The 15,135-nt window shown below is 38.0% G+C and overlaps 1 protein-coding gene across 13 annotated transcripts in view; it reads left to right on the forward strand.

The window, feature by feature from the left end:
- Window positions 1-15,135, forward strand: part of ppfibp2b (PPFIA binding protein 2b) — a 79,924-nt gene that overhangs the window by 49,432 nt on the left and 15,357 nt on the right. For 6 of the 13 annotated variants that reach the window (XM_088339724.1, XM_088339723.1, XM_088339730.1 and 3 more), the window contains 14 exons: window positions 732-843; window positions 1,033-1,065; window positions 2,509-2,570; window positions 2,662-2,737; window positions 2,841-2,923; window positions 3,466-3,533; window positions 3,606-3,668; window positions 5,148-5,208; window positions 5,377-5,424; window positions 7,749-7,905; window positions 11,537-11,569; window positions 12,788-12,820; window positions 13,847-13,985; window positions 14,125-14,241. In XM_088339724.1, coding sequence (XP_088195850.1) covers window positions 732-843; window positions 1,033-1,065; window positions 2,509-2,570; window positions 2,662-2,737; window positions 2,841-2,923; window positions 3,466-3,533; window positions 3,606-3,668; window positions 5,148-5,208; window positions 5,377-5,424; window positions 7,749-7,905; window positions 11,537-11,569; window positions 12,788-12,820; window positions 13,847-13,985; window positions 14,125-14,241 — 1,085 coding nt within the window. The remainder of the gene's footprint in view (window positions 1-731; window positions 844-1,032; window positions 1,066-2,508; window positions 2,571-2,661; window positions 2,738-2,840; window positions 2,924-3,465; window positions 3,534-3,605; window positions 3,669-5,147; window positions 5,209-5,376; window positions 5,425-7,748; window positions 7,906-11,536; window positions 11,570-12,787; window positions 12,821-13,846; window positions 13,986-14,124; window positions 14,242-15,135) is intronic. The other 7 variants (XM_088339725.1, XM_088339732.1, XM_088339727.1 and 4 more) reach the window with 6 other exon arrangements.

Genomic DNA, 15,135 nt, shown 5'->3' on the forward strand with positions numbered 1-15,135 from the left:
GAGTTGTCTCCTTATGTGAGTAACACAAGCACCTTAGCAAGCCAATCACTAATTTGGTTTACGTGTTATGTAGTCAAAGATATTACGAGTGTTTTAAGCCAGGAATTAGGTCACACGTGGATGCAGTATTGGTACAATGAAGGGCTAACCAGGAGCAAACAAAAAAGGAACTATTCCCTAACTGGAAGATGGCCGAATAATATAACACCAACCGTGACACACACAGCAAAAAACACAAACAAACAATTATAATCACCTTCCTAACAGGAGGCAAAAACAAACAAGGAATGTACACAGTATAAGTGGCAAGTAAACTTACTTAAAGAACTTTAGGAGGTCGAAGCACGCAACTCCGACAAAACGGTCACTAGGCCCCTGACAAGGTAAGCAAAGCTCCATTTTCTAAAAGCAGAAATATGCTACATGCAAACATCGTTCACTACAATTGCCGTTTGTTTCAGAGCTGCCTGACATGTTGTGTTAACAGGATACGCCATGTTGAAAGTGATGTGTTATTTCAATTATGTCACAGCTCTACTTTAGATGAGAAGAGCTAGATTGGTCACCTTTATGGTTAAATTTCCCCAGTCCCCCAGCGCGAGGAATATTTTGCAACATATTTGCATAATTGTTCTGGAGAGAGGAACACTACACGTTCTGTGCCTAATTAGGAAGAAAATGGTCTTTTTGAATACCTTTCATAATTGTATTGTTCTCATCTACTTCCATAGGCTAATATCTCTGACTTGCAGCAGCTCCTTGCCTCTAAAGATGCTGAGATTGAATGCCTGCAGACTCAACTTCTGGCCAGAGGCGACCCATCCAATGACGATGCAGAGAGAGGTACATGCTGAAGCAACCAACTGTCACATCACATTTCCACTACAGAGAGAATGTTGTGTATGCGCGCGTGTAATTGTGTGCCCGGCTGTCGACTTGAATAACTTGTTTCAACTGACGGAAGATCTTATCAACTTTGTCCTCCTTTGCACGCTTGACTTTGTCTTGACTGTGTGCTGCCCTCTGCTGTAGAGGAGGTGTATATCCAACAGCTGATAAACAAATGTAAGCCATTGATTGCCAATACCTTTTTGAAGTCTCTTTGTCAGCCTGATGCTCAGAGAACAGAAAGTCTGTCTTTTCTGTTGCAGAATCTGAATGTTGTCATCATTTTTCTGTCTATCTCGAGTTTACAATTTTTTGCTTATATGTAGGGTTGCAACTAACGACTATTTTAATAGTGACTGGTCTTTATTGAACATTCTGCGGATACGTATAAAAATAAAATAAAATTGCCTAATTGAAAACAACTTAGTCACAGTGCTCGGTCAGTAGAGACAAAAATCCATAAGTAAACCTCTGTCCATTTTTAGGGACAGGCAAAAAAATAATGAATTAATAAATTGTGAATTACCTTCAGTGGTCAACTGCAAAGTCAGGAACAAAGAACTTCATGCATCCCAACAGTTTGAAATAATACAGTTTTACCAGCTGACATTTGTTGTTGTTAATGCTTTAACAACTGCCGTTTTTTCTTGGGACTGCACACATTTAATTTTTAATAGGTTTGTCAGGCACAGTTTTGCATAATGTTCAAGCTCGCCTTATAGCAAAACATACCCATATAAAATGTACAATGCATGTTTAAACACAGTATTGGCCTAAATAATGAATATTAAGAGCAAACTCCGACTCTGTTTTGTTTAACTTGCCCAACTGTTCTCTTGAAATATTTGTGCATGACTGAGGTACTGCTATGATACAAACTTTGAAACGATTCTTTTTATCCACCATATACAGACTAAAATGCTCACAAATGTCAGGGTGTATTTGTATGCGTACTTGATGTTGACTCCGTCATTACCACTGGATACAGAGATGCTATTGCGCATGAGCGACTCTCAGCAGGAAGATTATATCCATAGAGAGATGCCTCACTCTGTTGGAAAAATGTGTCTAGCGATATAGTGGACAATTAATTTCATTGTCCACTTTTTATTTTGTAAATTTTTGTCTACCTCGACTGATCGTTGCATCCCCAGTCATATGGAATTTTTGTGGCATTTAACTGTACTGAATTGAATCATGGCAGCTGTACCTAAAATTGTGGTTCTGACCATTGTATTTTTACAACCACTTTACATTCCTGCAGACTTGTACGGTATTGAAATATATTGTAGAACTTTTCACAATGCAGTCAGTCAGTGTGAATATTCAGCCCACTTGGAATTAGGAAACATTCAAAAGCTTATCTTCATCCTCCACCGCTTGCATGACTTCAAACAACAGTTACTGCCTCATTTCCTTTTTTCCATCAAGTAAAACCGACGTAAAAGTAATTTCATGCTTCTTTTTTTTTCACATGACATGTTTTTGCTTCCTGTCAGCATACATTTGTTTTGTTTGTTGCGTCATTTTTTAGTGGCTGTCATGTATCCTGACAAATGCATTTAATGAATTTGACATTAGCTAAGATGCATGAAATCAAATTGTGTCTCGTGTTTTCAGACCTTGAATACAAAAGATTGAAGGTGGGGATGGAATCTCTCTTAGCTTCAAACGATGAAAAGGTAAAGAAATATGTTTATGTTTTGAACATTAAATTGAAATAACCTCGACAGAGTTTGAGAATTGACATTTCCACCTACTTTGCGTGAACAGACACGCCGTATAGAGGAGTTGACAAATCTGCTCGGCCAGTATAGAAGGATTAATGAGCTCATGGCGCTCACTCATGGTAAGAATCTCATGCGTCAAATTTCAGAATACACTTAATGTATTAGAGGGATTATTGAACCTGTCAGCTCATTCATTTCTCCTCCCTTTTTACTTTCAACTAGGAAGTAGTGAAGAGGAGCTGAGTGGCAGTTTGAAAGTTAAAGCCCTTACGTACAAAGCACACTGTGACATTTACAGGTCAGAGGTAAGGTCACGCATGGGAGGATAAGGAGCAAAACAATTTTTTAAGTTTATCTCAATTGCAATGTCTGAAACGAATCAGGCCCAAAACTAGCATGGAGCTTTGCAGAGGAATCATCACCTTTATGGAGATGTTGTGTGGGCCCTCTCCTTCAAATACAAACCCTAACAGGAAAAAGGGAAAACATGAAACAATCTGACTGGTGGACTTTAAGGCAGAGATGGGGGCTCGTGTCTGGAAGGAGACTGGGAAGGACCTTGTGACCTTTAATGCTTTTAATGTTTATAGCTGTATATTCAGCATTTTTTAGAACATCATTTTTCAGGGGTGAATCATTTTATGAAAAAAGTAAGGTTACTTGTGTAAGAGTTCATACAACTGACTTAAGTGATGCTGACACTGACTCAATTGCTACTGGACACTCATTATAACAGCCCCCAAATGGTACACAACTGAGTCTCACTTTCACATTTGTTCATCTGTAACCTGATGTAACCCTGAACAGAAAATTGGGTGGCCAGTTTAGAAATCCTTTTTTCCTGCAGATATCTTCAAGAGGGTCTTCGCCACTTATATTATCCTCGTCACCTTTCCAGAGAGATCTGGACTCATGGTACAGAAGAAACTTGCACAACCTGTATTGTACAGTGAATCTCTTATATAAACTGTTTACCATTTATTTTAGTTTTCAGAACTCTCTGGATGCATCACTTTCAACCCGTGATTCAAACGTCTCAAATGGAGTATGGTGAGACTTTCATTGATAGAATGTTAAAAAAAAAGAACTACGGCATGTTTTGGGGATTTTTTGGTGCTACTTTTATCCTAGGCTTTTAACCATGAAGCATATGTCTAGGGGCATTTTTCCTTCACTGCTAGAGGTGCTCTTCTAAATCAGATTAAAAATATATGATGAAGAAAACTATTATAATAGGCTCCTTTTTTCAACGTATATAATTACCAATTAAAGTTTTTTTCAACAAAATCAAAAAGATAAAATGGGTTTCAGCAAAGTGCATTAAATTATCCTGAATCTGTTCTTTTTATTCCAGAAAAGTTTCTGCAGTGTTAAAAAGCACATTTCCGAAAGGGTCTATTTATATACATACATGTGTATTTTAGTTCAAAATGATTCTGTAAATGCAGCAAATAGTAGGGCTATGTGGATCCATCCAAATATCGATATTATCAATACTAAGCAAGTATTTGGATTGGATCGAAACCATTGTTATGGGATCGGTACTTAACTCCAGCAATTACCTTAAAGCCCTGCTTTTCTATGTTGGTAACACAGCCCTTCTCTCTCAACCAGCTAACTCGGCCACTCTAAGTTCAGACCTGAGTTTGAGACGGATAGCCACACTTTTATTCTCCCTACTTAGCCAAATTGATGCACTCCACCACTAAAAATGCCATAGGTAAAAAGGAAGCACCCTTTTTTTCAACCACAGAAAAGGAAAATGTCAGGTGTAATTTATGGGGTAATGTGGTATGCTACTGTGGCAACACCCACAATTTATATAAAAACATGGGAAAAAAGCTCACCCTGCAGAGAGCAATGAGCTCCAACCAGAAGTATAAACATGTTACTGTTCCCAGACAAAAAAAAAACGGTAAATCTGTTGTCATTATGGCAACAGAGCGAATGAGAGACAATTGACAATGTATTCGCATTAATGACTGGTTTCAAAATGTTGTGCAATGGAAGATATTTAGTTCTCTAGTTTTAGAGTATTTGTATCTTCTCTACATTGCTGCTTTTGGGCTTACTCTCTTTTTTGTTCCGAAACAGTTGTAATAGAAACATGATGTATTTTTTAATACTGTTCAAGTTTGCCATGTAGTTTAATAAAACGTAAAACTTTTTATTGCCTAAAATCTTATTGCTGGATTTATCGTAATTATGAACGAAAACAAATGGGGAGGGTTTGTTTATTGAATGATCATGACATATCCTAGATAAAAAGTATCAGCATTAGATCTGTATTGATCAATTCTACCAATCATTTACGTGGGATTGTATCGATACTAACATTTCCCAGTATTGCCCACCCCTAGTAAATAGCACATTTATCAACATAGTCATTGGCACACAGTAGCTCAGTGCTGCTTTGTATCTCTTCTTTTTTTATCAGAACATTTTCAACTTCTATTCAAGTTTGGTTTATTGTCAGTAATATATGGGAAATGGAATAACTCTGGTTGATTAAGATTTTTTTATCTCCAGGTATCAGCGCAGGTTGCAGTCAAGCAGTCTTGAGGAATTGCAGAGCAGATCTTTACAAAAGGTTCTCACAATTTATCACATCTTTAGTTTGACAGCCATTCTGCTATTCTATTAATCATTCAATGCATTGCTTTTGTACTTAAATATATACTTTATTTGTTAACATGCTAACTGTATGTCTTCTTTATGCTTGCATTGGTGTGCATGTGTGCATTTGTGTGCGTGCTAGCCTATAGGAACCCTGCCTGATGAAAGTGAATCAGACAGTAGGGGAGAGGTACTGATCTGTGCATGGCATAACACAATCTAACATGCTTCTTCAGAAACATACACAATGTCTCATTGTTGATTACATAAGGTCGACTTGCAATATTTGTTTCTTTTTGTTAACGATAACACAAAGAGACAATACTCTGTGAACTGTGTGAAATAAGCTGCAGGATATATAATGTCCTACTTTAGATCTCGATTTGTTTTTGCTGTAAAATTATACATTAGGACACAATACACAGCTGTTGCAAATCAAATGTTGTTACTGCATAAAGACAATTACAGTATTTTCCACACTATAAGTTGCACCAAATTATAAAGCACAGTCCCAAAAAAGTCTTGTGATATATTTTTTTTACATTTATAATGTGCACCGCTAAGGACTCCCTATACCCAAAGGAAAAACTAATGGAGTTTGAATTGAATCGTCTTGTCATTGATAACAAGGTAGTGAAACATTGTACGCAACAAGATTAGACATGGCCCTCCAGGGTAAACATGTAATAAAGACTTTAAAGAGAAGAATATGATAAAAGGCTCTCCTGAGAAATTGGCAAAAATATTTACAACGTAGTGCTTAGAGACTGGCCTGAGTTGTGATAATAGCGCAGTTAAAAAAGGTGCATGGCCACAATAGTACAATAAAAATTAGTGCAATAACATTTTGCAGAAACAAGAATCCCCAAATAGGTTGCAAGATATATATATATATATATATATATACATTATTTTAATACAATTTTTTTAAAGATAGCACCTTGGTGTTTTTGCAGAAGTTTAAAGAAGCTTTAGGTCCTTTCTATAACTTATATGAAATCTAACTGCAAAGTTTCTATATTGAGATAAACATTTTAACTAAAAAATAATAGAAAGGTGGAATGACTTTTAAATCATGAAAACGATCATCTCAATTTGTGTGTCTATCCTATTTATGCCGCTTTTCATTCTGCATGACTTTCCTTGAGTTAAATCACCTCGAGGAAAAAGAAACCCTGAATAATCGTTTTATAATCAAATCATTCATACCTGAATTGAAATTTGTTGTGAGCCTCCAAAAAGACTCCAGCCCTTTTTGGGCTATTAATTTACTAGTCCGGACCCCGTGAAAATGCTATGTTACCATGTGGACACCGAGCTAAACAAGTTTGACACCCCTGGCCTAAGCCATAGGTCGCCATAAATAATGATATGCTATTTGATTTGGTCTGTGGCAGTTATTAAAAAAAAAAAAAATCTAGTTCACCCCTGAATTTTGTGTGTGTTTACATGTCATTATTTGTTGCATTTAACACGAAATGGATGCACTTCCTTTACATAATGATGCAGCGTTAGCTTCTCACAAAGTAGCTGTCACAATTGTTAAGCCTCATGGCTGCCTCCCAGCTCTTCTTTTCGATTGGCCTTTCTCCTTTTATTTTTTTCATTGCCCCAATGACTTTGATGCAGCCCACTGTTACGCAACGGAGCAGAGGACATCATCAAATAATCGTCATTCGGGATTTGTGGCGCGCTGACCAAAGGCATACACTTGACATAAATTTCCAGTCATCAGGATTAGCATAGTATGTTAACCACACATCAGAAAGAAACCAAAACCCCCCTTTCAAACACTCCTGATTCTGTCGTACCATATTTTTTGACTATAAGGCTCACTTAGAACCCTCAAATTCTCCAGAAAACTGAAAGTGCGCCTAACATACCACAAAATACAGTGGATAAGATTAGAAATGCAAACAAAATACATGTGTGCGTTACTACACAAGGTTCTACGGTAAATTACTGCGTACGTGCTTTGAGATTGATCATATGCAAAACATTGCTGACCAAAATCACTTAATATTGTGTGCAACAGGAATCGAACTCGGGTTGCAGTGGAGTGAGCGCCAAGCGCCAACTTTTAACCACTAGACCACCATTCAATTTATCTCATTATCACACTATTTTACCCACAGCGCCAAAAACATTATTGACATTATTTTGTTGTTGACTCATTGTTTTTGTCCTGTTTTTATTTTAACGTTTGAAATAAAGTTTTCATATAACAAATGTTAGAGAATGTAATAAATACAAAATAAGCAGACTTTTGCATGAATATATATCATACGTGTATCAAATGTGCAACATGTATGAATAAATACGGTAGTAGTTTTGGTTCTAGGCGCCTTACAGTCCAGTGAGCATTATGTATGAAAACGTGACAAAAGACAATTTTTTTGGGGGGGGTCCGCTCTAAAATCCAGTGTGCTTTATAGTGCGTAAAATCAGATAATTCGTTTTACCAAATGTTGCGACACCCAATAAACAGAAAGAAAAATCATGTGTCTTTGACAGAATCCCGACATGGAGCTGAACAGATACAAGACGCTTCCAGGGAAGTTGTGTCGAAAAAGTGAGCTCAGGAATATCAATGGTGACAGAGAAACAGAAGAATATTTGTCTCCTGTAAGGCTTTCACCTGTCCAAAGCCACTACCAGGACTACAGTATAAGTGAGTTTCTTTAACTTTTTTTTTAATCTGCTCTTTTTCTCTCCTAGCCAAGTTTAAACATCTACCGTTAATTCCGGACTATAGAGCGCACCTGATTATAAGCCGCTCCCACCACATTTTAAGAGGAAAACCGATTTTGTACATACACAAGTCGCACCTGTATATGAGCCGCATGCGCCCACATTTAAACATGTAACACAAATTCAAAATTAACCCAAACCCGACTTTAAGTCCTTCATTAAAATCCACAGTCCAAAAATCACAGCCGACAAAATGAACGGAAAATGATACCGGTACTTAAGGTTTGATGCAGACCTGCAGAGTCCGGGTTCCGTTGAAAGTAATCCAAGGAAAAAAGTGTATATTTCCAAAGGTAAGGGTGGGAAAAATATATCAGATGAACACGTTTACTCACGCAACTCCTTTTTCTTTAACCAACTTTTTACCCCCACTTCTTTCCTTGTCTGTCCCTTACCTTTAGCGTCCCCCACTTAAACTCGTTTGTTCCGCCCCTCATTTTTCGTTCACTCGTGCAAAACACATCAGAATAAGTGTCTAAAATCAGTACAAATAAATACATTACAAAAATATACAGTTGCAAATACATATTATACATGGGTTACACATATTTACAAAGAAAGACGGTACACCGAGAGAGTTTTCAAAGCTTTAATAATAATAATAATATAGCTTTGACAGGGCAGTTAATGGTAGCAACACTCGAGCGCCGCTGGCAGCCGTGAGAAAAATTACATAAATTGGCCGCATCACTGAATAAGCCGCAGGGTTGAAAGTTAGGGAAAAAAAGTAGCGGCTTATAGTCCGGAATTTACGGTACATCTGTGGTGCTACTATAATCTATGGCTCGGATGTCATCCATTTTGCTCCAGTTTTTATCTCATACACAAAATTTTAAGTGCCACCCCCCCTTTATTTTTAATTACAGGCTATTTCCCTAGCATGTTTTTAAAAAATCCTTTCAACTACCGAAACCATCTGATATGGTCACAAAGCATTCCATCCATCATTCCATCTGTCCATTATCTGCACCGCTTATCCTCAGTAGGGTCGCGGGGGTACTGGAGCCTATCCCAGCTTTCTTCAGGCAGTGGGCAGGGGACACCCTGAACCGGTTGGCAGTCAGTTGCAGGGCGCACAGAGACAGACAACTCACTCGCTCTTTTACACCTAGGGAGAATTTTGACCGGCCAATTAACCTGCTAGGCATGTTTTTGGAATGTGGGAGGAAACCAGAGTGCCTGGAGGAAACCCACGCAAGCACGGGGAGAAGCTGGATTTGATCCCATTAACCTCAGAACTGTGTTGTGGACAGGATAATATTTTTCACGTTTATTTTGTCTTTATTTTATGTTCATCACAAAATGAACAAATTACATGAAAGAAAAATAAATGATGACAGTTTGAAAAAAAAAAAAAAGCTTATTAAGAGGCCGGTCGCCAAAATAAGTTTGGACACATTTTTTATCAATCATTTGAACTCATTATCATATCTTATGTTGTTATAACTTCTACTACATTTACACATTAGAATTTTTTTGGTTTGAACAAATTTATTGACACTAAAAACAGAAAACAATCATGACAATCTCAACAGCAATTAAGCACATTCACAATATTATATTCCAATATTATGTTTTTAACAGCAAACAAAGTGAGGTTTGAACAAACCTTCTTGAAAATCAAACATATTCACAATTTCATTATATAACATCTTTGTTAGTGTCAATAGATTCGTCCAGGCCAAAGTCGAATAGAATAAAACCTTTATTGTCATTACACAGGGTGTCCTGAAATTCAAAGCTGCCCCATATAGTTCCCATATACACATAGAATTTAAAGTACACAGAATTCAAAATTAACTTGGACTTTAGAAAATAACATAGAATTTCATAATAGCGCAATTACAATATGCTAAGAAAAATATATCTAAAATCAAACAACAAAAGACATGATGCAGATCCCAGCAGGCAGCAACTGTGATAGCAGCGATAAATGATAAATATTTGTCATTTACAGTGCAAGTACGGATTACCTTATTTTACCTTATTACAAGAGGTGCAGATGAGTGCAAAGTATGTCAGTTTAGGGCAGATTTGAATCACAATATACATTTAAAGATTCTAAGGGTTCGTTTCCCATCCTTTTTCTTACTCTCCAACACAATTGACTGCCTGGGTCATAGGGGAACCACTGAGGAAGCAACTCTGGACAGCTTTCTCTACTGCTGACGGTTCCTAGCCCAAGTTTGAGTTGTGGCAACGTTGGCACCAAGCCAGTCCTTCAGGTTGTCGGCCCGGTTCTTTTTTGTCTTCCTCCCTTCCTGCCCGCTTAGACTGTGCCCTGGAGATTAATCTTGGCCAGTCCTGATGAATTTGTGACATGACTATACCACTGTAATTTTCGTCTTTGCCGTTTAAAGCAGTTCTTCGTGGCTTACAATGTGCCCTCCAATGGTGTTGCATACTGTTTTGTTGGTCACATGGGATGCTTAGAAGTTTCCTGTGGCTTTGCATCTGCATGGCCTGGATTTTTCTTTCCAGGTTTGCTGTGAGAGTCCATGTTTCTCAAGCGTAGAGCAAGATGGAAGCAACAAGAACTTGCATGAGTCTGATCTTTGATTTTCCGCTATGTTCTTGTCCCTCCAGAACGGTTAAGTCTGGGAAGTGTGGCTGTGGTTTGAGATATACTGGCCATGATTACTGGGTCTGACTTTCTTCTAATATGACAGTTAAATAAGGTGACTGGTTCAAGCTTCTGGTGGTTGATGGTGATGTTTGTGCTTATACCTTGGGGATCATTCCCTGCTCCAGTATTTCACAGTACATCCTTGAGACATGTTTTCCCCAATGAAATGCAACTCCCCAACTCCAGTTGCACTCATGCAGCCCCAAACCATGACATTCCCAACACCATGCTTGACTTGTGTACTCTTCCCTCACTTTGTTGCCGCTGCACATGCTTCACACCATCTGAGCCAAATAAATAAATCTTTGTTTCATCAGACCAGGGGATATCGTTTCATTGTGTCAAAGTAATGTTTCTTCAGTGATGTTTTATTAACCGTTGTTGATATGAGGGGTGTGTTTGCTTTTGTGACAAAATGTATGTATGTATGTATATATAAATTTGCTTTTGTTTTATTTAGTTTAGTTGTAATCCAAGCCCAAAAATTCAAAGCGATGCTTGCATCTTTTCACGTTTTGTGTACGTGGTCCTCAAATGAAGTATAGACAGCTAAATTGTACACTCGTAATACGTATGTACCGAGTTCCCTTTTATGAGCAGTGTATACTTTTATTCTTTATTACTGCTGTATTCTCAGGTCTTCTTTACCTGAGCATGCTTTTGATTGACTAAACCTCTTGCATGTGACACATGATACCGCTTATGAATGGAGTCAACATCAGGCAGCAAAAAACCACCCAAGTAAACTGCTATAGATGACTTTTTAATACTGCATGCTGCTTAAGTCTGATTGCAGGTGACATCTGACTGAGCAATTCTGTCACCTAATTCTGACTCAACCTATTTTCCTCCTGTGCTGTATCTCACCCTCCCGCCTGCTTTGCTGTTGGATTTTTTCCTCATTTCCTTCTTTATCTGGGCACAGTTTGCTCCAGAAGCGCCAGTGCTCCAGTTTTAGGTACAGTATGCTCAAATCATTTCACCTGAAATCCAATTTTTTTAACCTAATTTTCCGCACTGCATGGCATACCAGATTATAAGGCACACGCCCCAAAGAATAGTCTTTGTTCATAAATCTTTCATATATAAGGAGTAATGGACTATAGGGCGCATGGAATTAAGACTAGAGTAAGAGCTAGAGTTGAATAACTAAAATTAACACATTTAAAGTAAAATTATTTCATGAAACAAAGACCAATATTATGACTTCTGGTTTCTCCACTCAAATTATTTTTGCAACAATTAACATGTTGACCCCAAGAGAGTACTTAAAGACCACTCTTTTTCTCAAAGGCAAAACAGTTACTTCTAAGCAGTATCATTTAACAACAATTCAAACATGAGTAGGGAATTTTGTGCAAAACGTTACCATAAACAAACATCTTAAATCAAGCAATAACACTATTTTTATACCTACGGACAATTGTCCAAAGCAACAAAAAAAAGGATTTGCTACGAGTGTTCTAAAGTTCTAAAGTATTGCACTTCGTTTTTGTTTCCTTTGAGCAACAAACAATGAACATGCTAACCACAAGAGCGCAGTCAAAGACCACTCTATTTGTTATTTAAAGGCAGAACTGCTACCATATTTAGTATCATTAAATTGTAACTTTGCATTTCCAATTTCATCCACTGCATTTCCAGTATACAAGGCACACTTGCAAATTTCTGGCCAATTTGGGGTTTTCAGGTGCGCTGTATAATCCGAAAAATCTGGTAATTTTATGTTCAGAATGCAAAGTAAACCGACAAGTAGTGACCTGAAATACCCCTCTCTCTCGTTGCCTCAAATGGGATAATCAATGTCTAGTGTTGGGCAACGTTGTGTTGAGGAATGGACAATCTTACTTTCACACAAAATTTGAAAACCAGCAACATATTTAAAGACGCTGGAGTTACGCTAGCATTACTCTTGTTAAACACGTTTAAGGCTGTGGTGAGGATTTGACAAAAACAAGTGTTTGTACACTGTGTGGCACATCAACATGGCAATAATTGGCAAAGACCTTTGCATAAATAACGTGTGCTAAGTAAACATTAATTGAAACAGCTTTGAGGAACATTTCATCAAGTTTGCCTAAAAATGACTGAATGTATTATTTTCACAATTAACATACAAAGCGCTTGACTAATGTCTGGTTTTGTTTTCTTCTCACTTGTTACTTACCTGACTCAGGATCTCCGGGAAAATATGATCTTTATTTTAGTGGTGGGTATTGCATGGTTATTTATACACCTTTTCTATTCTATTGCTGATATTTTAATATAGACTAAAGACTCTGGTGCAACATGTCTGTGAGGTCTGAGAGTGGCTTTTGGCCAACCGATAAAAACGGGGGCTTTTCCTGGAAATTTAACTATATTTTCAATGCTCAAACACTTATCTTTATCCCACCCCCTAAAAATTATGGAAAAATAATTTCAAAAACATTTGCATTAAAAATGCCTCAATTCAGGCTGTCAAAGGTACTGCACTGCACATATACAGTAAGCCCTCACTTTTCACGAGCATTCCAAAAAGGTCCCGCTAAAGTCAAAAGCAGCAAAGTACAACCCTTTATTTATGCATTTATTCATGAAATTATCATACTTTAAACCAAAGAACAAATACTATTTAAAGGTTCAAGCTTTTTTAAACAAATAAAAGTACGCTCCTTGATAATAAAAAATAAAAAATGAATACAAATAACTTCTGTACTGTAAATTACCATTTTAAAAATAATCTTCCTGCTAAAATGCAATATTGATTCCAAAAATAAGTAATTATTTTAAGGACATTATCCACTTTTTTATTTCAGATTATATTTTTTACCTATAAATATGGACCATATTGGAAAACAAAAATGTGGCATAAAATGCTTTTACCTTCATTTGGCATGTCGAAAAGTCCAACTTTGTTGGCGATAGAAAGCACCTTCCCCTGCCTTTTGGTGCTTCTTTGAGTCCAGAGCATTTTGTTGACATAATGGCTCTTAGAGAAACCTTGAAAGTATAAAAAAATTCCTGTGTATGTAATGGAAGTTTGTCAAGCTGTTTTTACATATGTGTACAACTAACGCACAGACGGACGCAGGCGGGAAAGGGACAGGACAAGTGTTTAGCGATTCAAAATTCAGTACACAATGCATACAAATCCGCACAGTAGCGAAATCACAAAAAATAAACCACGATACAGTGAGGGATTACTGTAATGTGTCAAATGATTCTCTTGTTTTTTTTTAATTCTTGTTGACAGAATGTTCAGAGCAGCTAGAAGAGTGCGTATTGTCAGACCAACAATCGCCTCTCTCATCCGGATTAGACTCTGGACAGCACTCGCCTCTGTCACCCGAAATTAGAAAGAGTCAAAGAGGCATCAAGAAGCTCTGGGGCTTGTAAGTCATGACAGTTGAACAGAGTTTTTGCATTCAACATCATCTTTTGATAAAGCCTGTGATTTATATATTATTTTCACTATGCTCTTCATATTGTGTCAACTTGATTCAGTGTTTGAGTTTATTTTTCTGGTTACAGGATTCGTCGCAGTCAGTCAGGTAGTCCAGTCCAAATTCATGACCCTGATCAAGGCGATTTCAAAAGGGGGGACCCCAGAAGCGCCACTGGACCGAGACAGACTCGAGGGAACGCACGGTATGAGTCACTTTCAACTTCTGTTACTTTACAACTCCATCCATCCATTATCTGCACCGCTTATCCTCAGTAGGGTTGAGGGGGTGCTGGAGCCCATCCCAGCCATCTCTGGGCAGTGGGCAGGGGACACCCTGAACTGGTTGCCAGCCAGTCGCAGGGCACACAGGGACAGACAATTCGCTCACTCATTCACACTCAGGGACAATTTGGACCGGCCAATTAACCTGAAATGCATGTTTTTTGGAATGTGGGAGGAAACCGGAGTGCCCGGAGGAAACCCATGCAAGCACGGGGAGATCATGCAAACTCCGCACAGGAAGGTTGGTAGCTGTATTTGAACCCATGACCTCAGAACTATGCCGCACACGCGCTAACCACCGCGCCGCCGTGCCGCCCACTTTACAACTCAATTTGATAAAAATTCCGGACTACAAGCGACTACTTTTTTGCTAAGTTTTAAACACTGCAGCTTTAAATTAGTGTGGCTTATTCTTATTCTTTTTTTTTTTTGTGGTGCCACCTAAAATGGCGATCTGCTCTTTTCCATAATGCATGTAATCTAGATACAAAACACCGCGGTGGCTCATCAGCTTTCATGTAGAATTTGGCTCTCTCCCAAAACAAGAACACCTCCTCCACCACTAGGCCTGCTACCTCCTTGACCATCTTCTTTTATTGATTGTGGAAGTAAAAGAACCAACTTGGCACTTCCCTCAAAAAGGGCTGCCACTTTCCCATGATCTGCTGAGGGTTTCCGCTGGCCGATGAGCCAGATCTCTGTCGCTTATTTTGTTGCATTACCGGGCTAAATTGGCCTTCTCTTGAATACATGTGATCCGTTTGAAATTTCACAAGATGTGATCTGTGAAGTTTATACACCATATTCATGCTTTC

This window comes from Urocampus carinirostris, chromosome 7 (genome assembly GCF_059441175.1).
Source record: "Urocampus carinirostris isolate Australia breed hairy pipefish chromosome 7, RoL_Ucar_1.0, whole genome shotgun sequence".
In the NCBI taxonomy this organism is placed as follows: Eukaryota; Metazoa; Chordata; class Actinopteri; order Syngnathiformes; family Syngnathidae; genus Urocampus; species Urocampus carinirostris.